Source organism: Labrus mixtus, chromosome 6 (assembly GCF_963584025.1).
Source record: "Labrus mixtus chromosome 6, fLabMix1.1, whole genome shotgun sequence".
NCBI lineage: Eukaryota > Metazoa > Chordata > Actinopteri > Labriformes > Labridae > Labrus > Labrus mixtus.
Window position 1 is genome coordinate 29,378,103 of NC_083617.1, and position 22,900 is coordinate 29,401,002.

The 22,900-nt window shown below is 38.9% G+C and overlaps 2 protein-coding genes across 5 annotated transcripts in view; both read right to left on the bottom strand.

Annotated features, from left to right (window-relative positions):
• rasgrp3 (RAS guanyl releasing protein 3 (calcium and DAG-regulated)) overlaps positions 1 to 11,950 on the bottom strand; it is a 49,864-nt gene extending 37,914 nt beyond the window's left edge. The window contains exon 1 of one of the 2 annotated variants that reach the window (XM_061040852.1): positions 11,794 to 11,950. The gene's annotated coding sequence lies outside the window, so the exon portion shown is untranslated. Of the gene's footprint in view, positions 1 to 6,299; positions 6,680 to 11,793 lie in introns of those variants that run through there. The other variant, XM_061040851.1, reaches the window with a different exon arrangement.
• Positions 11,951 to 16,875: 4,925 nt separating this feature from the next.
• Positions 16,876 to 22,900, bottom strand: part of ltbp1 (latent transforming growth factor beta binding protein 1) — a 126,637-nt gene continuing 120,612 nt past the window's right edge. For all 3 annotated transcript variants that reach the window (XM_061040845.1, XM_061040844.1, XM_061040843.1), the window contains 2 exons: positions 20,736 to 20,885; positions 16,876 to 20,640 (listed from right to left, as the gene is read on the bottom strand). In XM_061040845.1, the coding sequence (XP_060896828.1) occupies positions 20,468 to 20,640; positions 20,736 to 20,885 (323 nt within the window). In that variant the 3' untranslated portion in view covers positions 16,876 to 20,467. The remainder of the gene's footprint in view (positions 20,641 to 20,735; positions 20,886 to 22,900) is intronic.

The following is a 22,900-nucleotide window of genomic DNA, read 5'->3' on the forward strand; positions in this document are numbered from 1 at the left end:
CGGAGCTGGGGTGGTTCTGCGTGACCAGTCCGGGTGGCGAGTGAGACTCAGGTGTTAGCTGTGATGCTAACCGTGCTGGTGATTCGAACTGGAAGCCTATCTCCACTGACTTAAGTCATCAGCTGACATTAACAGCTTTTCTCTGACTTTTGGGTCAATAGCATGTTCAGCTAATTGGTCCCTTATAAGTTCATTCTCCAAAGCCCCAAACTGGCAGAGGCTAGCCAAGCCCCTTAGGTCGGCTACGTAATGGTGAACGGACTCACCCACGTGCTGCCTCCGCTGGCGGAAGATGATCCGTCGGAGAATGATGCTCCGTGGAGCAGCAAAATGTCCAGCCAGCAGTATGACACACTCGGTGTATGTAGCAGCGGGTCCGAGTGTTCTGAAGATCCTCTGTCCCTCACTGCCCAGGTTGTGAATGAGTATAGCCCTCCGTCGTGCGTCCTCGGCGTCTTCCAGGCCGACGGCCACGATATATGTTTCAAACGATTCATGCCAACGTTCCCAGGGCACCGGAGACTCGCCAGGAAGCGCCAGGAAGGGAGAGAGAGGTGGGAAAGAAAACTCCATCCTCGTCGCCAATGTTGTGTTCACAGACTCACAGGACTCGACGTCTTTGAACACCTCGCTTTATTCAGCCCAACACACGGGTCACTTAACACTGAGAGCCCCGCTCTGTTTACTAAACCCTCTTAACACGTTAACTGCCGTAAAGCTGCCGAGTGTCATAACTCCCTCAGGCACACCGGCTGTCGTGCATACATAACACACGCCAATTGAAACAAGATGGCGGACTTTGAAGCAGCTGATGATAACGCTTCTCAATCTGAGTAATTGGTTTTAACTCAGTTGAAATGTAATTCAAACAAATGTTATAAATGAAATCATCTTTAAAAGAGTAGGTTGAGTTACAGGACGTTTGTTTCTTTGACTAGGTCTGATGCATCTGTTGTTCATGCTAGGTGACGGGAGCGGGGCTAAGTAACAAAGGGTAGGGCAGGAACACCTGCTGACGCAAACAACAATCTAACGTCCAGTCTGTCTCGTTTCAGTTGTGACTGAGCGGTCCACACGCTGACCCTTTCTTACCCCTGATTTGTGATAGCTATTGTGTGAACCAGGACGTCATAGATCTATTTCACGCACTTACATATGACCTTTATTTAAACAGAGAAAATCAACTGAGAGCAGAACTCTCTTTTGCTATGGTGCCCTGTAACAACATTTAAACACATACAAGACAATGCATAAAACACAATCAAAACTCATCAGGAAAAACAAGAGCATTCCTTAGACAATGTTTCACTCAATTAAAGTTTTGCTGTACAGTTACAAGATTGCCCAGTTCAAGGGAGTCCTGAAGCTTATTCCATTTATAGGGAGCATAATATGAGAATGCAGTTTTACCCAGTTCTGTACTCAGTATTGAGAACAAAGGGTCAAAGGCTGAGAGAATTTTATTACAACAGGTTCCTTTTTCTGTAAAAAAGAAAATTGGAAACAGTAAAAGTTTATGTAATTAAATGTTTTATTTATTTATTTATTTCAAGCTTAGATAACTTATCCCTAAAAGAAGTGAAGCAGACACTAAACAGGAAGTACATTAGAAATCAATATAATGTTCAGAGCAGAGTGGACAAGTTGGAGTCATGTGGAGTCTACTGCTGCAGACAGATGTTACATCGACCTTGGGTTCAGACAGCTGGTAAGACAGCTTAAACAGATGGCCTGTGTGTGTGTGTGTGTGTGTGTGTGTGTGTGTGTGTGTGTGTGCATTAGTGGTTTTCTCTGTGTGTGTCTGTGTGTACACAGCCACTCATATGTCCTGTTTCATCAGCGAGTAGTGCATTACCTCAGTCTTGTTTGTCTGATTAATCCCAGCTGCTCTACTTAATTGGCTTCTAACAAGATGTAAAAAGAGATGATGCACATTGTTTGTCCTTACATAGTTTCCACTTCTTTCCCATTATTTCCTCAATATTTATGTGCATTGTTTTTTTTTTGTACTATATTCCCCAAATGATCATTCCAAAACAAGCCTTTCACAAACATTGTGTCTATGTTTGGAGTAGTTGAGGCTGTGTTTTGACATATGTGGCTGTGCTTCTAATTGTACCCACAGACCTTGTAAGAATTCTCTGCTTTTTCTTTTTCTATACCTCAATATACTTAGCATTCTTTGGGTTTCGCTCATTCAGTATGTAGGCATTATAGGGTTACTGGCTACTGTACCTGTCACTTTAAGAATAAAATATGTTATTTCATAAAGCTTAAAGTGACTTTGTTTCTTCATTTATCAGAGTTTGTTTTTGGTTCCAGTCAGATCCCTTAGGTCCTCTTCTGCTTCTCTTTAAACCAGTGATGCATAGCCATGAACTCCTTAACTCACTTCTCTGGATATCAAAATGGTAAGCTCTACTGTATTTTCAATTAAATTTAAGGACCAATTTTTTTTTTATCTGAATTTTAATATGGAGTCATTGTATAGACTTAGTCAAAGTTTGGATCATGGTGTCCCATTAGCTATATCATTGTGTTTATATGACCTTTTGAAAATTTCAGTAAATACAAAATGTCTGTCATATGCTGTCACATCATAAATAAACAACATAGTGTTTTATGACGTTAACGTTTAGTAATCTCTTTCATCAATTGCCTTTAAGGTTTTGTAATTAAGTTTACAATAAGTGGTCATAAAATGCAGTACAGGGTGTACTGTACCCTTCTGATGCCCTTTACAGAGCTTCTCTTCAATCTGCTGCATGAGGACACTGTTGTAACTGGAGCACACAGTTTAGTTTTATTCATTAAACATAAGTTTAAAAAAAACAAAGTTTGTAACATCTAAAAAGATACAAAGGAGACAGATATGTGCACCCAGTAAATAAAGAAAAGCCTGTGCTTCATAGTTTTCTCCAGGACCTTTAGATTACCCAAAGGTTTGAATCTAGTCCACACTCATCCCCCTGAAAGAGCGCTGATGTGCCACTGCTGCCTCTCCATCTGAGGACAGAATAATCATTACGTACTGTATAATGAAACACAAAACACACAAGCAGAACTGAAGGGGCAGAATAGAGGATTGCCTCACACTGTTTCAAAAGGCCTTTTTTTCCCTTGAAAAGGTGAACATTATTCAATCCATCCATTCTCTCTACCACTTATTCTGTTAAAGGTTGCAGGGATGGACTTGATCCTCTCTGTCAGTGGGCTAGAGGCAGACAGGGGTTCTTGCAGAAAATTCCCCAGTTAAGATCGTAGCTGGCTTGTCAATGAAACAAAATTATTACATCAGAAAAATGATTACTATAAAAAATCCATACTCCATTTTTATTTAGGAAAAGTGCTTTTTAAAAATCAGTCCAACAGACATAATATAAAAAGCTGCATCATTACAATAACAGAAGTCACACCTGTTCAAAGAGCCAGTTAATAAACCAACATGTTCATAGCCTGCTACAAAAAAAAAGGAATTTGGTATGAATAGCTGATTTGTAGTTCATCTGTTTTTTATAACTCATAAGTTTTGATTTTATGAAGGAAAGGTGTTATTAATAAGTGAGTGATATGATTTAATGAATCAAGCAAACTATATTCATATTGCACCTTTCAGACAAATTCAACTGCAGTTCAAAGGGAGGGGAAAAGTGACTGACAAAAGGTAGTTTGTTAAAAATAGAATAATGATGGGGATAGTACACTAAGTAAAAAAAAAAAAAAGCCAGAGTGAGTTTATATTACTATGAATATTCTCTGTTCGAAACAAGTTCCAGTTCCAGTTCTGCTCTTTGGAACAGAGGATCTGAGGGGCCGCCCTGGATCATGAACTAAAACCATCTCTAATGGGTAGTCTAGTCAAGGCCATGCAGTGTAAGGACCTCTCCTTCTGGCCTTTGTCAGCACTCCTGCAACACAGTTTTGTATTAACTGTAGCTGGTTTATATGATATTTTTAGACCAGAAAGGAGAGCGTTATAGTAGCATGGCCTGTTAGTTATAAAAGCATGCATTAGGCTGGGTGGGTATTTTTATGAGTGCAAGCTTTGTTTTTCAATTGCTAGGGTAAAAAAGACCATCTCAAATAATAACCAGCGCTTCTCTGCTCTGAAAAAACACAAGGTGGACACAGGACCTTCTCTGTTTGATGGACGGGCACGCTGAAGTGTGTGAAATTTTCTCCCTTCAAACAGCTCGTGAAGGTTATTTATTAAACTTAGAGGTCACTGCAGTTTGCGCAATCTGCACATGCGACGATTGGAATCATGACTAAATGGAGTTGTTTAATAAATGAATTGCGGCAGAGTCGGGTTACCGTCAGTACATTTTGTGCTGTTTCTCAGGTGACAACCAATGAAATAATTATGCAAATGAGGTGTTGCAAGGGTCATTTGAGCCACAGCTCTTTATGAATGCATGCATCTTATGCTGATTGTGTTGAAAACAGAGAAGAGTGAAGAGAAAGCAGTCAGGCAGAGAGCTTAACAGAGCTTTTAAAAGCCAGACAAAATTGGTTTCCACCACAAAGACACCTTCATTATAGTGACACTTTCGGCTTCAGCCTCTCACCTGCTAATGAATCTGGTTTTGGTTGTATCCATAAAGTGGGAAATCCAAAATTCAAAGGCCTGCAGAGACTTCATATTATAGTGGAACTGACTTCATCCTCTCAGGGTCGTCTTGATGAATAACTAAAACATTAATAGCTAGGGGGGAAGCATGAATGGACTCAGCAAATGTTATGGTAATTACTGTACATAATGTGATCTCCTCTGAGGAAAGTTCCCATTTTGACATAAAGGAAGAGTGTCGTGGAGTCATACTCTATCTTGAACCAGCAATAGACAGGGATATAAACACTCTGCCTATTCGATGTTAAAACGTGTTGTCTGTTAACAAGACCAAATTTCAAGACACCCACCAGTGTTTCCCAAGTAAAATATATTTTTATTTTTTTAAGATTTATTTTTGGGCTTTTTGTGCCTTTATTGTAGAGATAGGATAGTGGATAGAGTCGGAAATCAGGGGAAGAAGTCATTTAAGGATACCTTTCCCATAGAAAAGGACAGCTGTCATTAAAAGTAACACATGAACACCAAGATTCCTTCAAGTGTTTGTGTCGCCGTGTCGCCGTGTTGGCATGTTGGCTTGTCCCCACCGCCCCAACGCTGTAAACAAAGGGGAAACACTGCCCACCCCAGTAGATGGAGTCTCCATTCCAGTATCAAGCAGTAGAAAAGTATTAAGATGCAGTCTATTTACTTGCAACTTTTAAAATCATCACATTTTTTGGTTCAGATGGTCTCTCCTTATGTGTGCCACACACACACACACACACACACACACACACACACACACACAACTTACTTAACTACACAGAGTGACCTTTTGATTCTTCTTTTGATTTATTTTTATGATTATTTACTTCATGAAAAACTCACTTTTAACATGTGTGTTGTTTGTTAATGACAAACATGTAGAGCCCACTTCAGTTTGGCAGCACATGATGCAACAATATTTACAGCAGGCATAGTCCTATTTTCACATGGTTTATAGATCCTATTACAAAGAATTTACAATGCTATTCAATATACAAATTAATACATTTTTTAAACATATTTAAGTATTTCTTAAAGACACGCTGATTTTGTATATTATAGTATCATGCATATGAATATGAAGATGTGGGTTTTTAAGCATCCTATAACTTCCATTTCTTTCTAACTCAATGTGATTAAATGTTTTGTCTTCAACGAGTGCTAATTTCCCCTGACACACTGGAAGTATTTTTGATTTTGATAAGTATGTAATATAACACTGTACATATCTCAGATGTTGAATGAGCACATAAATGTTAAATGTAACCACGTTTGCAATCTCAATATTACGGTTAGAAAGGCATGATGACAATATTTAGCAATACAAATGGTAAAAAAAAAAAGCGACATGTGGCAAATGTTTGACAATTTACAAACTATTGATTTAAATTGTACTACCTCATTTTTTCTGGAAAACTGATTTTAAAACTGAAGGTATGCCAGCTGCCCATGACACAATATGTCAAAAACAATTCATAGTGCAAGCAGTAGTTTAGATGACTCTGCACCAATAAGAACTTTTCTGCCTGTTGTATAAACAACCACAGCTACACACAGAAAATCAGACACACAGTCCTGACAAGTATCTAAAAATCTGTCTTCACACCTTATGTTCCATCCAGAGCAGCACAAAAGATCACAATACACCATTTTAAAAACAAGAACAATTACATTGCAGCTAGGTTAAGCACTCGCATCTTACCTCAACTGAGACTTTCAATCATCCAAGATGTACCAGCAGACCTCGAGGATCCAACTTTCAAACATGTTCATGTATAGATCTGCTTTTTGTCCTTTCAAATCCACATTAAAATCCAGCTGTGTCCACACGGCTGCTTCTACACCCAGCATATCTCTCCTGCTGTCAGAGCTGCATCACAGTGTCTCCTATCTCCTCGTTCAGATGGCCCTCTATCATCCTAAAGCCCTTTGTCTATCTGAGCCATATACACAACTGCTGCGCGCTCTGCCTGCGCTGCTCCCTGTGTCTGAGTTGTTTGTCTATATGGCCACTAGACTTCCTTCAATTCTTTCCCAACTTAGTTTTCCTGCCTGTGTTGCTTGGTTTCCCTGGACTGAGCTAAATATAGGGACCACACAAGGTAAGGTGGAAAAGAGCAGAGCAGGAAATGGATCACAATATGCGTGTGCGCACGTTTGTGTTTGTTTTCTGTGTGTCTTCCTGTCTCAAAATCCCGCCAGCATTCACGATAACGACGTCCAGTAGATGCACTGCAAAATGTGTCGGTGCAAATTTAGCGCCAGAGTTTGTGTGGTAACTTTCTTTCTACATTTTGAGATTTAGAGTCTTCCAAAGCCGATAAACGAATAGGGTGGAGTCGGTGTGCGTGTTGTGTGTGAACACATTGTTGCTCTATGCTTGTGCGAAAGGGTCAGCCCATCCCATATTCCACTCTAATGACGTTGTCCACATTGTTTTGTCTCTCTGGGCTTCTAAAAATGTCTGCCTCAACAAAAACACTGACTGCACATCCTGCTGCCTGGCTGGACAAAAAGAATTGATCTCCAGCTTTTGTCTCACACACATTTTCTCACTGTAGTTGCCTGTATGGCTACTACAATGAGGACAAAGGCATTTCTGAGGTCTAAGGGGGGTTTGATGTCCGTAATCATATAACAGATCCAACTATGTGGAACTACACTCACATGCACATATTTAAATTGAAAAGGTGATTTCCTTTTATCACTTGCTTATAAACTGATCTTACAGAAATATGTGAAATGATCAAGACTTTTTCAACTCTACATGGTTGCATGCAAGTTGTTTAAATTCATGTGTTGACAGTGTCACTGAGTGGGGCTGGGGTTAGGGCCTTTGTGACCACATGAACTAGCTAGACATTCTGATGATGACAAACTGTAAAATATATAAAGTTCACTTCAAATTGCATGCCTACTGTAAGTAAACATTCAGTTGAAAATGTGCCCATTCATTGTGTATTGCTGCAAGCATCTGATTCGCTGCTCAGAGCATGCTGGGATATGAAGCAACGCAATACCAAGCTGCCTGCACCACTTTTTTAACATTTTCTCTCCCAAATCCAAATCCAAATTATCCATACAAAGAAAACTACAAGATACTGTCATAAAATATATCTCATGGGGTGCTCACTTTGAAAAGACTCTCAAATTTAAAGAGCCCATATTATGCCCTTTTTAGGGTTCATATATTTAATCTATGTACCTACTAAAGTATGTTTACAATAACTAAAGTTCTAAAAAAGTGTCTGTTTTCATGTACTGCCGCTCCATGCACCGGCTCGCTTCTGACTCTCTCTAAGGCTCTGAAGTGCCCACGTTCAGAGTCCCCACGTGTGCCAAGTCTGATCTGATTGGTCGGCCTGTCGACTCTGCCGTAATTGGTCACTCGCTCAGCCACTCTGGCTCAGAGGGCCGGGGAGCAAAAACATTAGCACCTTAGCACTACTGTGCTACTGCAGGCTACGGCATATCGTGGGCGTGCTACAGAAGTTAACGGGCGTGCAACATGAGCTGCTGGGCTTGCCTCAACGAGCCAATGGGCTTAGATTAGTGATATCACACTGACAAGACGTCACACTGTCAAATTTTTATTGAGGGGGGCTAGAACCGAGCGTTACATGCAGCTAATGCTACAGCTAACAGGAGGACATAGGAGAAGCCGCGTTTCCGCGTTTTGAATTTTTGCAAATAGATGTGCCTAAACATGCACAGGACACTTGGAAAACACACTAAAGAGCATATAAAACCAGAAAAAGCATAATATGGGACCTTTAAGACGAGTTACCAGCAGAGGTGGGCAGGGCAACTTCTAATTGTCTAATTGGTTGCTTTTAGTGGCCACACAGAGTGAGGTAGCGTCCAGGAGCGATGGATGCGTCACAAAAAAACAGAACTTTTTTTTATCCAGGGTCGTGACTACAGGTGCCCCAAGTGTACGGGTAAATCATCTGTGAAACATAATGAAATGTTTGCCCTGCGTACTTATTATTACCCAAACTCTGATGGATGCTCATAATCTAACCAAGTGGAAGGAAACATACCATATTGTGTCATTCCTCCATAACATAAAATTACAATGCAAAAACAAATGGTAAATGGACTTGAGCTTGTATAGCTCTTTTCTAGTCTTTTGACTACTCAGAGCGCTTTTACACCACATGTCACACCTACACATTCACACGCTGAAGTCTAAAGTGACCATCAGAAGTAGGTAATCCCATTCATACACATCTCCACATGCACATGCTGAGAGGAAGCAGCAGAGGAAACTTGGGCTTAAGTGTCTTGCCCAACGACACATCGGTCATGTGACTGCAGGAGCTGGGGATTGAGAGACTACTGATTCTTACTTGAGCCACTTCTGAGGCTCAACTTGCTAAGATAGGGTGGAGACACAAATCTTAGCAAGTTATATTTGTCGTTTTTTTTATCAAAAATATCTGACTACACTCAGTATAAGAAACATTCACCTGACAAGTCCAAGTAAACATGAGGACTGAATTGCTTTTCTTTAATGGTTTTATTTTTTAAAAAGGGGTAAAGATCTTATTTGTGGACTTGTCAGGTGCACTTGGCTTTTCAGATAGTTTTGACTAGAAATGAGATGAAATCCACTTGTTTAGAAATTAGTTTTTATAGTGTAGGCATGTTAGTCAATTCCATAACATAAGCTTTCTTCCAACCAAAGCCATGGTTTTATTTAAAACTCTGTTTTTTTATGGTTTGTTCATAACTCAGCGTTGTTTCCAGGTTCCAATGAAGCATTTTCTGAGACATTATGTGCCTCCACATGGTAATGTGGTAAGAGGTTGTGTCATTCCACGACTTCCTCTCTGAGTTCAGGTTGCCATAAAGTATCCAGCTTAAGTTAATAAAAGCTGAAAAAAACCCAATAAAAAAAGACAGTTGTTTTCTTGTAAACCCCTCTTTGATTCCTAAGGCTGATCAAGTTTCAAGTTTCCTCTGACTACACAGCCAGCAGACACTCAGTCCTTTTACCACGCAGAGTACACCAGGAATCAAATTGAGCACTGAGTGCAGCAGGAATGTACCAGGCTGGATGTGGACAGTCAACAGCAAGTAGTTAAGCTTTATTGCGTTTTACATGAGAACATACCGGCAAGAAAAGTGATTGAGAAGGTCACTATGATAGCAATAGCAGCTTGTCAGCAGCTGCAGCAGCTGCGGCCCTCGCTCAGTGTCAACACTGGCTGTGTTCAGCTGCAGAGCTACTGTGCATTACTGGTGTGTTGGCATCACAAACACTTCAATACAACATTATAGCCATCTACAAAATGCCATTTCACAACATTGCCTTAACAGAGTTCCGCTGTCATTACACTTTTGTAGTTACACATGGCATTCGCACGGTGTAATATGAGTGTACTTCACATTGCGTTATTGTGTTGCAGAAGCACAAGAGGCACGGCATGTAAACACACAGCAGGAGCCTCATATAGCCTACACACACACACACACACACACTGAAGCATGCACACGCACTCCACGTCCCCCCCCCCGTTACGCTTCTGTTAATATCTCTGAATGTGGATCAGGGACAGAACCAATTCGGCCCACCATTCCACCTCTGTGTGTTAAACATGGCAGACACGGTGTAACAGGCTTAAATATCCTGCCTCGAACTGTCAATCTGTAAGAACTTGCATTAGAGAAGGGATTCTCCCAAATTCAAGTTTTACATGTGTGAGTGAATTGTTATACAGTCAGTGTAGACAACTGGAAACATGTTATTAAAGTATAAGTGTTCTTCGGTTGACTGATAAAATTGATGACATCTAAATGATGAATGGACTTGAGCTTGTATAGCCCTTTTCTAATGGATTCTGAGATTGAACATTTATTTATTTATTCATTTATTTATTGACATTTTTGTTTTCTTGGACAGGACAGCTGAACACACACAGGAAATGTTGGGAGGAGAGAGTAAATGATACATTAACTTGAGCTTATATAGTGCTTTTCTAGTCTTCTGACTACTCAAAATTATTTTACACTGCAGGTCACACCTACCCAGTCACACACTGATGGTAGAGGTTGCTGTTTAAAGTGACCATCAGAAGTAATCCCATTCATACACTGCAGACGAAGCACTTTGAGGTTAAGTGTCTTGCCGAAGGACGCATTGGTCATGTTGCTGCAGGAGCGAACCCCCGACCTTCCATTTGAGAGATGACCAACTCTACCAACTGAGCCACAGCCCCGCTAGCTAACATTAAGGTCATTTGAGTTGTTCTATATTTTTTCCGATTTGGTCTCTGTCAAAAAGACATCAGGGTCTTAACCTGCTCAATTTCCAAATCAGCCACCAATTCACCTTTTGTTCTTCATTATTACTACATGTAACTTCAGTCCCCAGTGTCCCCCAAATGCATTCACTTCTTGTCACCTTTGATACTGTTGTAGGGGGGAAACAATAATTAACCTACATTAGTCCGCTTAACTTTTTTCATTTGGCTCTTCTATGACCCTTTACCTTTGTTCGTTGAGATATAATATTTACTCTGAGGTAAACTCAACCTGATACAATTCAATGATGTAAGGAGGATTGACCCTGGTCACGTACTCACATCCACAAACAACACACAAATATCACTGTTTGTGTGGAACCTTGATTCTACTGGTTATCATTTGATTCAGTTCTGCTTATTTATTTATTCAGGATTAGATGTTCAAAAGGTATATTCCAGAGTTTAAAAGGCTTAAACTTTGATAAACTCTCCATTAGAGACTGAATGACATGAAGCACTGGAAGAACGAGACTGAAAATGGAACTTGAAAAAAAATGCCTCTTTCCCTGACAAGTGAGATCAGATGTCTGTATACCTTACTTGAGCTTTGATGAGTTGCACAGTAATCTGCCAGGTTGCAGTTTTTGCTTAAATGCCAAATGCACAGTGACCAAGTTATACTAAGAGCACAGCTAGGTCACTGGTTTGTTTGGAAGTGTAACGACAAAATACACCAAGAATTGATTTAAAATATCAAAATGACCACACATTAACAGGCTGTTTATCTAACACTTAATATAAACAGAATAAACAGAACAAAATATATATTGATTTCTGACATGGAAATTAACTACCACCACACACACCTACGCATGCTGTAAATCATAGCTGAGCACGTTTGAGTTTTGCAGGTTAAAGTGGATATAAAGTTAATAAGGCACTTACCTTGCTATGATCCAACATTCCTGCCAGCTGACCTCCTCTGGGCAGATCATGATCCCATTCTATCAAAACCCATCAGAGAAGTCCATGTCTGTCAAAAACCTTGTTGCAATTCTGCAAGTTGACTCTATCATAACTCTCCTCCAAAAGCTCCGTCCCCCTTTTCACTCACACCGTCTATAAATAGATTCTGCGTTTACTGGAAACAAAGGTTGGTGTGCAGGACAGCTCCGCAAATATTACTGGGTAGACTTGATACAGATAGAGGCCGAGGGGAGGAGCAGACTGAGAGAGAAGGACCGAATCTAATCCAGATGGACAATAAGTGTGTGCTACTGCAACTAGGTAGTGTCCTCTGTGAATACCTCCCAGTTTCTCCAGAGTCTTTTCAACAATGTGATAAAAATATAAAAATATCATATAATAACGACTTGGTGTGGTTTGTCGTCTTCCATACTGGGGGGAGGGTGGAGCAGTTTTTCAGACTATGTTGATGTTTTTTGGTCTTGTCCATTTCTTAAACCTTTCTGGAAGTAATTGGGACAGTTAATGGCTCTGGACAGAACATTTGATTTCACCTTCACCTCTCTATAGTATGGAGACATTATTGAAGGTCTAACTAAAAAGGAAACCACGAAACTCACCATAAACATCATAAACTCTATCCACCGTAAAGAGAAAATGACTTTCACGCTGCGACTTCAAAAGGAGAAGGAAGATGAATGAATGAATACTGGAAAAAAAGGAATTGCTGCAAACACAAAGACTCTTAAAATCTATTTCTGTATGTCAGAATGTATCTGTATACATTCTGTACTGTACCTGTCTATTCTGTTTTCGTCTGTTTTTAGTTTTCAATGATAATACTTGATGAAATGAATGAATAATGAATGATAAAACATCGTAGCTTCATCTACTTTGGTTCAACTCCTACCTTCATAACAGACGCCAGTGTGTTAGCTTTAAGGGAAACTTATCAAATTACCTGACTGTCGAGAAGGGTGTGCCACAAGGCTCATCCCTGGGACCACTCCTTTTCTCCATCTTCATTAACGATCTCCCCAAAATTTGCTCAGACTGTCAAATATATTTATATGCTGACGACACCGTAATCTATACAGCCAATGCTAATAGATCCTCAATTGAAAGATCATTACAAAGTGAGTTGGCCCTTGTTCAAAACTGGTTTACAACCAACAAACTATCACTAAACAAAAATAAATCATGTTGTATGTTGCTTGGTACTAGACAAGGCCTTGGAGAAACTCCAGATCTGACCATTTCTTTTAATGATGGATCATCCCTTGAACGTGTCTCCTCTTTTAAATACCTGGGTCTCTGGATTGATCCCGCTCTGTCTTTTAAACAACATATTGAATCCATTACAAACAAATTATGTCGCAACCTAGGTATTCTATATCTCTCTATAAATTGCTTTACTTTACAGATGAGGAAAATAATTGTTATGCAATTGTTATTACCAATACTGGATTATGGCGACATTGTTTATCAGAATACATTTGAAACACATCTTCAACCTCTTAATGTTATTTACAATAGCCTCTGTAGATTTGTTTTAAGGTGTCCCTACCGAACTCATCACTGCTCCATGTACGAAACTTTGAACTGGTTACCCCTGAATGCAAGAAGACATTACCTTTGGCTCCAATGTATTTTCAAATGTATCCACTTCAATTTTCCCTCTTATTTAAAACAACATTTAACACCACACAATTCCTCATATTCTTGAAGACATACTCAGCAGCCTTTTTTTCTTGTTCACTGCTACCTTTTCTCACAAAACCATGTTGCTGCTTCTAATGGTAATGTCTTCTTACCCCTCTAATATCTTGATTGCATATGTCATTATGTGCATCTACCTCTGATGACATTGTGTGGGTGCTGTGGCTTTGCAGGAGGGATACGTGGGCGGATGGGTGTTTGAGAACCTTTATGTTTATGTGTGTATTTTGTGCTTGACTGTCTGTATCACACTGTACTGTTGTGTTTTTGTTTTTGTGTTGGACCCCCTCGAAAACGAGATGGTTCATCTCAAGGGGCAATCCATCAGATAAACAGAATTTCTCACATTAGTTCAATGTCCATATAACAAAAAGTAAAGTATAAGAAAAAATGACTTGCTGAAACTCGAGTAAATTAGAAAATGAAGAAGCTTTAATGACTTGACATTTTGAGATTATCTCAAATTATTATTTGAGATTTTAACTCAACACCCATTTGCAAAACTCCACCAGTTGTCTGTTTCAACAATAACAAATAAGATATTTTCTGCAAAAAGTTTAACTGTCACTAGTTTGATAAAAAATGAGTGTGAGAACATTTCTTTTATGGTGACTGCCACTGATTGGTTATAAAACTCTGATTTAGAAACCAATGGGTGACCTTTATGTACAGTCTACTTGTACTGGGGTGGCTGTGGGTCAGTGGTAGGGTCACTCAACTGGAAGGTTTGGGGTTCAATCCCCAGCTCCTGCAGCCACATGTCTAATGTGTCCTTTGGAAGTCATTTATTCCCAAGTAGCTCCCACTGCTTGGTCAGTTGGGTATGAATGTGTATGAATTGGATTAATACTGATGTTACAGATGTTTACATCACTACTTTACATAGCATCCTACTGTATGAATGTGTGTGAATGGGTGGGTGTGACCTGCGGTGTAAAAGCGCTTTGTAGTCAGAAGTCAAAGGACGATACAAGCTCAAGTCCATTTAGCATATACTGTATTTCGGTGTTTTAAACAGTCTATGCCCCCAACGTAACAGAGATCCCAGTTCATTCCTTAGACTGTGATGTCATTTTAGCCTCTTGGTTTCAAACTGATGTGAAAAACAAAAAATATGTTTTAGTCAATAGTTTGTTGAACTTAATGCAGTGTCCAGATGAGGAAAAGAGACCTCTTCTAAGTGGATTAAGTGGATTCTTACCACTGGTGTGAAAGTGCGTAAGCGTTTGCAATGCGGCAAGCTATCATCAACAGGCAATTGGCTCAATCATCTTTTGTTGTCTCATATCAAAGATTGCGGCATTACTTTAAGAGGCTTCCAGGAATGTTTTTCAGTGAGATGTGTTGCTGTGTTTTTGGGTCTTTGGCTTATAAAAAGTCACTGTCAGTGTAAACAGAAACACTGGGCACAAGGAAGACACACTGGCACCTTTGAAAGGTTTTTATAAAGTTCATACATAACACATAATAGAGACATTTAAAGAAAAAAACACAACTACAGATGATGTTGCTATAGCTACAGCAAAGAAAAGTCCTCTTATGGGTATTGTGGTTGGGATGGCTCTCCATTATTTGTGATATACATTGGTACTGTCTCATTGCAACACTACTGTCTTTGTTGTATTCTTATTGATTCAATAACATAAAGGCACACTTATATTCACTCTAGTGAAAAAAGAGCAACAAAGCTGGGAGTCATTTCTGTTGGAAGGAGCACAATAATTGTATCATGCCTCAAGCTTCAATAGTTAAAAAAAAAAAAACTCTCACAAATACATTTTCAATTTTAAAGACTTACTCTTAAAGCTCCTGTGAGAAACCTTTGATTTGTGTGGATTTTGGTGACCTCTAATGTCTTTGCTGATTTTATGCTGTACATGTGTAAGTGATCTTTTTCTTTAACATTAAAATGTATCACTTATCAGTAATCTTTATGGGGAATCTGTAAAATAAAAAGGCCACTGCTGTGTGCTGTTAATCACTTCATCTGACACCTACCCTATGACAGCTGTTTCAGTCAGTAAACATAACTTTATAGAAATGATCAATCTTTATGCTGATTGTCTCGTTTGCTTTTGAAGCTCATAAAAAAGCATCAGTGTTAATTTCAGTCTGTTTAATAACCAGTTAATCACTCCTCACAGGAGCTTTAAATAAATGTCTGTTAGGTCAGTATCTCTGATGTAATGAGACAACAAAATATGATTGAGCCTATTGTTCACTGATAAAAGTCTGAAGCATTTGCAAAATTCTTTGATATAATAAACTGGGGGTGGAGCCTTTTAGAGTTGTAGCTGCTACAATTCTTATTTTCCCAACTTTCAGATAATACTTGTTGCATTGCAGCTGGATAATCAAGGCCAAATCAAATGATTGAATTGGCAATTCACATTCCCAGGACAAATTAGAAGCAGCCAATAAAGAGCAGGTATTCTCTGCTAAGTTGAAAGTAAATGATTAGTATGACTAAATGGACAAGACAAGATCAGTGACTGCAGATGCTGGTTGAAGAAGAAGAGCACTTTATCTGTTACTTCTACTGCTGCATAAGAATACTTTTATTTGGAATTAACCTCACTTCGACGCACAAATGGCCCAAAAATACAGATCTGAAATGTAAATAAATGATTTAGATCGGAGTCATGCCACAGAGATGCTGGGACGTGCTCCAAAAATAAATCTTCATTTCACACCTATATCACCATGGATCACTGATTCCCAAACACTTTCTCCAGGTCCTCCTTTTCACCGATTAAGCTAACTAGCTATTAAGCTAACTAGCTAACACACATTTCACAAGACAGAACGGAGAACAATATGCAGATATTAAAACATTTCATTTAAAGTTAAGATCTTTAAAATCACTACTTTAAACTTGCAGTCAAAACAATAATTCAGTTTCACCAAATAACTTGTTTCTAGTTTTTAGCTTCAAAGGCAACACTTACATCACTGCAAGAACATTTTACATGTCAACTTTTTGTTGGTCTCTCCTAATCAATCCGGCTATATCTGTTTCTCATCGCAGCCAACAGATTGCAGGTGAATCCTTGAGCAATAATTATTTTCTAACTTGATCTCAAAAAATAAAATCAACTACTGCGGACTCCAAAAAAACTCTCTCAGGCTCCAAACTGAAGTTTGACTCAGTATTAGAGGAGATGTAACTCAGTTCAGAGGCTGTAACTCACTATCAAAATGAAGGTTTTGTTCCAATAAATCAGTCTCTGATCTTTGTGATGACAGTAATCGTAATTTGTTCAAGCAAGTGGTAAATAACAGAAAAAGGTGCTTCCATGTGCATCCATTTTCAGACAGAAAAAACAGACAAGCCAGCCAGTATAAATATCACAATCTGTGGTTTATTACCAAGGGGTTTAATGTACACTGTAATATGAATTCATAGAAAAAGCTATTTATTCATGTACAAATTACAAATACATCAGTTGTTTTCTCCACTCTTCTGTTTAAATGTACACAAGTCTCTTCTCTTCCATCGCTGTCCCATAGCAGCTTTGCAACCTGGCAAGACTTTGCAGTAAAACGCAGATAAGAGAAGTACGAAAAAATAAAAATTCATTTCAGTCATCTCAACACATGAAGAAAGAAGAGGCAAAGGAAATACCAGGAACCCAAAAGTCTTACAGTTCTTTCTATGAAACATGGACCTTGGCAAAGTTTGATTTCTGAGAAAACAAGTAGTATATGATTGCATTTTACCATAAAAAAACCAACAAGTAATCTCACATGAAAGCTTATTCCAAACACTTTATATTAACAACTTTCTTTAATACATCAGTATCTGTATGTGAATGACTTTGTGAAGCTGTGGTGTAGAAAAAAAAAAGTCCCTCAGATTAGACGGAGGGATGGCGATGGAGGAAGAAAGGGAGCAGACAGCCGGCCTCTTCACATAATTAAATATCCACAATCAGTCTGACTGGGTAGAAAATAACGACTGGATCACCCAGCACAAGTCCATAGGGTTTGTCGATACGTTAAATGAGCTAAACCTCCTCTTATGACACACACACACATAACTCCACTTAAAGACAAAATAAGAAAAAAGCAGACAGACAAAAACATATATTTTATACAATTCTGTGTTTCTATCCACCACATTGGCACCACATAGTAGATTAAGTTGAATCTTCATCTCAAGTAAATTACCGCTTGTTTCATTTAGTGTGTATCTTCTACAGTGCAGGATATATGGGCTTTGATTAAGTAAGTGTGTGTGTGTGTGTGTGTGTGTGTGTGTGTGTGTGTGTGTGCTTGTATTTCTGTACTTCTAAGGACAAAGTGTGTTCCCTCAGGGATAAATAGTAGAAAGCTCTGCCTTAAGAAGTTCTAGTTTCTCTATACTTGTTTGAGGCTATCTTTTAAAACGTACTATTATGATGAGGATGATGTCAAAGTTCTTGGTCTACTGCTTAAATCTACCATTCTTAAAAAAATTATTCTAAGATAAAATTCCATAATTAGATATGATTTTAATTGACTGATCAGGGACTCGCTTAAATGGGAGAACATGTTTAATTTATTATGAAAACACATCTACTTTGATAAGAAGCAATATTGTGGTTCCCATCCTGGAGCGAGTAGGTGGGGGCTCAGAGGAGAAAGGTTAGAGATGCTCTACACAACAGCTTGGTCAAAGGCCCGATGCTAACAGTGTTACTCCTGGATGCTGTCAATCGATTACATATTTTCATCCCGATTAATCGCTGAATTAAAATAGTTGCTCGTAATTAATCTAACTTCCTATTGCATGTTTGAAATTCCATAATTTCGCATTTCAAAACAGAATTTGGTATGCTTTTATTTTGTATGTTGTACTGTTCAGGGCTAATGATACTGTACTTCCTGTGTGGATTTAAAGCTGCTTTTATTTTGACAGAAAATAAGGAACTTCTGGTAGATGGATGGTTACAACATTAGCATACTTGTTATGGATCTCAAAGTAAGTGGAAACTGCTAAAGGGAAATGTTTGATGTCACAACGTGCACATTACTTTTAAATTGTGAACAGAGCCGTCTGGGAGTTTTGTCTAAAGTGAAATGAGTCACTCAAAGGTGCAGTGGTGATGATCTTTTCCATCACTGTGGCTACAGGGAGACACTGTGGTCAGTGCTGTGGCTTAGCTACAGTATGGTGTCTGCAGGGATAAAATAGCACGCAATCAGTGCAATCAAAAACAATTAATTATCACGCATCACGGTTAACGTGTTCATACTGAAACCACCAGTCCATTTTGTCTTCTTTAAGGAGGACGACTTCTTTAATTAAATGACCTGCGTAAGATATTAGTTATTGAACAATGCAAGTGAGTTAGTGCTTATTCACCCCCAAACCATGCGCTTTGTCTTATATAATCATTCTTTTACATCAAAAATGTTTCAAATGTGACATTTTGTTACTGTGCGCTTGAGAGTCTTACAAAAGGCAGCTTGTGTATTTTTGCTACCTTGACCCCTTTTAAAAAAACAAACAGATGTTGGCTATTTACTATTTGAACAATTGCAAGCAAAACTGAATCTGAAGGGAATAATTGATTGTTATATTTTGTAGTAGAAGGCAACTAACCAAACTGCTGTATGTAACAATTCGTTAGTAGACATTTTGACAGGATTCTTTAAAACTGATGTTTCCTAAATTCATAGATTTTAGAGCTGTGGGCCTACAGGGACCAAGATTTGGATTGGTCAGCACACAACTTTGGTCCCAAAATATTACTTTTGAAAATCTATGAAATTCATTGGATTACAATAATAAGGAACGTGATTATTTACCAGATGGTGAGTTTTGATATCTTTGGTCATCACTTTACTCGTACTTAACCAAGTTGCGGTTTTGAGTGATACATCTCAACAACTATTGGGATGGTTTGCATTAAAATGTGTTTTCATGCACTCCTGTTGTCTTGATGAATCTTAATACATTTGATCATCGGACTAGTCGTAGTTAGGAACAGTTTAGCCTTTCTCAACTCTTTGGTTCATCAGCCTTCAGTCCATTTAATTTAGTTGTTATGTATGATTAGGGCTAATTGGCAAGTACTAATATGCTAACTCAGAAAAGGGACATTATTCCTAGCGAAAAAGCTCTTGCCTTTTTAAACACATTTTTCTTACATGATTTGGCTCAATGTAGGAGTCTGGTAACAAGCTCTTACTCTACTCTTACATTCTACAACTATGGATCTATAGTGTCTTCTGTAATCGTTGCTCATTTAAGATAAGGAAAATTATAGGAAAATACTTTATTTCAATTTCGATCCAAGAGCAAAATAGCTGATTGGTAACATCCTCATCTCTGTGTAGGAGCAGCTGAGCAGAAAGACTCGCTTCCAGTCTTTCAGCTAAACTAGGCTAATCATTTCCTGGTTCTTGTTCTAATCAGAGCACAGGCATGAGGTCTTCCATCAAACAAATACATGGCCTATCCCAAAATTGGAACTATTAAAGAAACAACAAGTTACAATCTCTTTTTCTCCTCTTAATAGGGCCTAACAATTGGAAGTATGGTAAAAATATTTAGAAAGGTTTTATTTAAAAAAACTCCACTTTTTAAAGTCACTAAAATAAAGCATATAGAGGAACTGTAGAAAATTGTATTTTGTAGTTAAATCAGAATAAGGATGATGTTAGTTCAGAGGAAAGATTTGGGTAACGAGTACAAATAGATTTGTAACAAAGGTACCCTCCCTGATATTACATGATGACCACAAACTCTCCTCTCGATCGCCTCCAATGATCACCTGTGCAGTGATTTGGGATTTGGTTGATCTGATGGACACGGGGAGTTCCACATTAAGTGTTGTGAATTTGGCAGTGACTGAATGAAATCAATGAACGTCCTCACAAGTAAAGTAATACAAGCTTGTGTGTGTTGTTTTAGTGTCTCTTGTCGCCCCCTAGTGTCCGTCCTCTCTCACTGTCTGTGTGTTGATGATGGGCGTGTAGCTGCCTCCACGCAGTAGTTGGGTTTGTCAGAGGGAGTGAAGCCCAGCAGACACACGCACTGATAGGAGCCCACTGTGTTAATGCACTTTGCGTTTTTACACAAAGACATCCGATTGTTAAGTTCTGAACACTCGTTCACATCTGTGGACAGAAAAGAAAGACGTTACAAAACATATTTTAGAATTCAATTATTGTTTGTTTTTCTTTGTTTTCGTTGTGCATAACTGCCCTCTTACCAATGCAGGCCATGCGGGACAGGTCCAAGGTGTATCCATCGAAGCAGTCACAGGTGTAACCCTCCTGAACTCGGACACACCGACCGTTCTCACAGCCGTTCAGTATACCACACTCCTCTGCTTGCAAACCCTCAAATGCCCTGTATGGACCTGTGGCACGCACGCACACACACACACAAAAGAAAACACCATTTAAAATAAATAAACCAATAGGTAACGTATGATTCGTCGTATGATTATAAGAGGAAAAAAAATGTATACAGTAATATTATGATAATATTATTGTAGAGGAGGTTTTGAAACTGTAAGACACCCTGTCCCAACAGGGTACATACATATGTATAGATCCAGTGGTAGTGATATTTGCTGTCGGAAATGTAAAAGATGATTGTTGTTGGAGCGGCTGTGGCTCAGTGGTAGAGTCGGTCGCCTCTCAACTGGAAGCTCGGGTGTTTGATCCCCAGCTCCTGCAGCCACATGTCCGATGTGTCCTTGGGCAAGACACTTAACCCCAAATTGCTCCCGCTGCTTCGTCAGTGATGTGTGCATGTGTACCAATGGGATTAGCAACTTCTGATGGACACTTTACACAGCAGCCTCTGCCATCAGTGTGTGAATGGGTGTGAATGGGTAGATACTGATAATCTTGTTTGCTTTTGTAGGCCATAAAGAGGCATCAGTATCACTTGCAGCCTGTTTCATAACCGTGTAAAGAGTAGCTTTAAATGCAAAATAAATGAAAAAATAAAATGTTCATTAGAACTCCAGAACTTCTAGTTTATCATCACAAGTTTTCTTCACTGTTAAAGTAATCCTGAAAACACTGAACCCAGGACCTGTTACCAGCTAGTTTAAAAAAAAAAAAAAAAAAAGGTTTCCTGGAGTCCACATAATTAGTTGACTCCTTGTCAACACCAAACTAATTATATTCGCCAAGCATTGTGGACACTGTAGTGAGACTAATAGCAATATCAGTTCCTAAATGATATGAAGACTAAACCAATGGTTGTAACCCTCTCATATTGGCCTCTCATCAACAAACATTTTCATTGAATTTCTACATAGATTTGTCTCAATTTCCCTAAGGAGGGTTAAGAGTCTATTAATAGTGGGCTAACAAAGAGAAAAACTGATTATACTTCTAACCCTAGAGTTTTTAAAATGTTTCCCTCAGTGTCCAATGATTTTACATCTCTCCAACCCACCTAAAAACATATATCGTTTATGTTTTTACACTTTGAGCCATCAGGTTGGATGGTTTTCCTCTGAGCTTAGGATTCAGCTTCGGCTAGAATAACACTTTTTAAAGGTTCATATTCTAACATGTTGTTAGTTTTATTGTCACAAGGTGGCAGCATTGCATTGATGCAGCGATGTGAAGGAGAGCGCCTAAGCCATCAGTGAAGCTGAAGTTGAACATTTATAGGAGGAACCTCAGGGCTTCACTTCCAGATGTTTGTATAACAACCAGCTAAGTAGTTCAACTTATGAATATACAAACTGACTACAATAAATCATTCTTCCCTCAGCTGCTTCTATCTCATTGAAGTTAAACAAATGTCATGTTTGTATTTATATTTTATCATATAAAAGCCTTGGCATTTTTCTATTAAGCTCCACGAGCAGAAACTTGATAAAACTCAGAAACATATTGGAGATGCTTTTAAGAATTGGAGAGAAGTTAGAGCGCAGAAATGTTTTAAAGAGGACATATTATCCCCCTTTTCCACCTATTAAAACAATCCCCTGTGGTCTAAATGAAACATCTGTGCTGTGCTTTGGTCAAAATATAACATGAATCAAGCACCAGAGGAGGTTTGTGACCCTGTATAAACCAGCTCTCTGAGAACGCTCTGTTTTGGTGTGTGTGTCTCTTTAAATTCAATGACCCCCCCCCCCTGAGTTTTCCCCGTAGACATCAGTACTCTGTAGCGAGAATAAAAATGGATGACCTGCGCAAAAGTTTTGCTCCAGGCTGGGAGAGGAAGGGATTTTTTTTACCAGAATCCCACTGTGACATCACAAGTTCAGCAAATTTGAAACGGAGCAGTTTTCTCTGACAGCTCTTTATAATGTTTTGAATTTGGACTGCAGTACCCATTTTAAACGCTAGGTGTCAGTATTACATATTGCTCCTTTAAAGTTTGCCTGACTTTATTTTGATC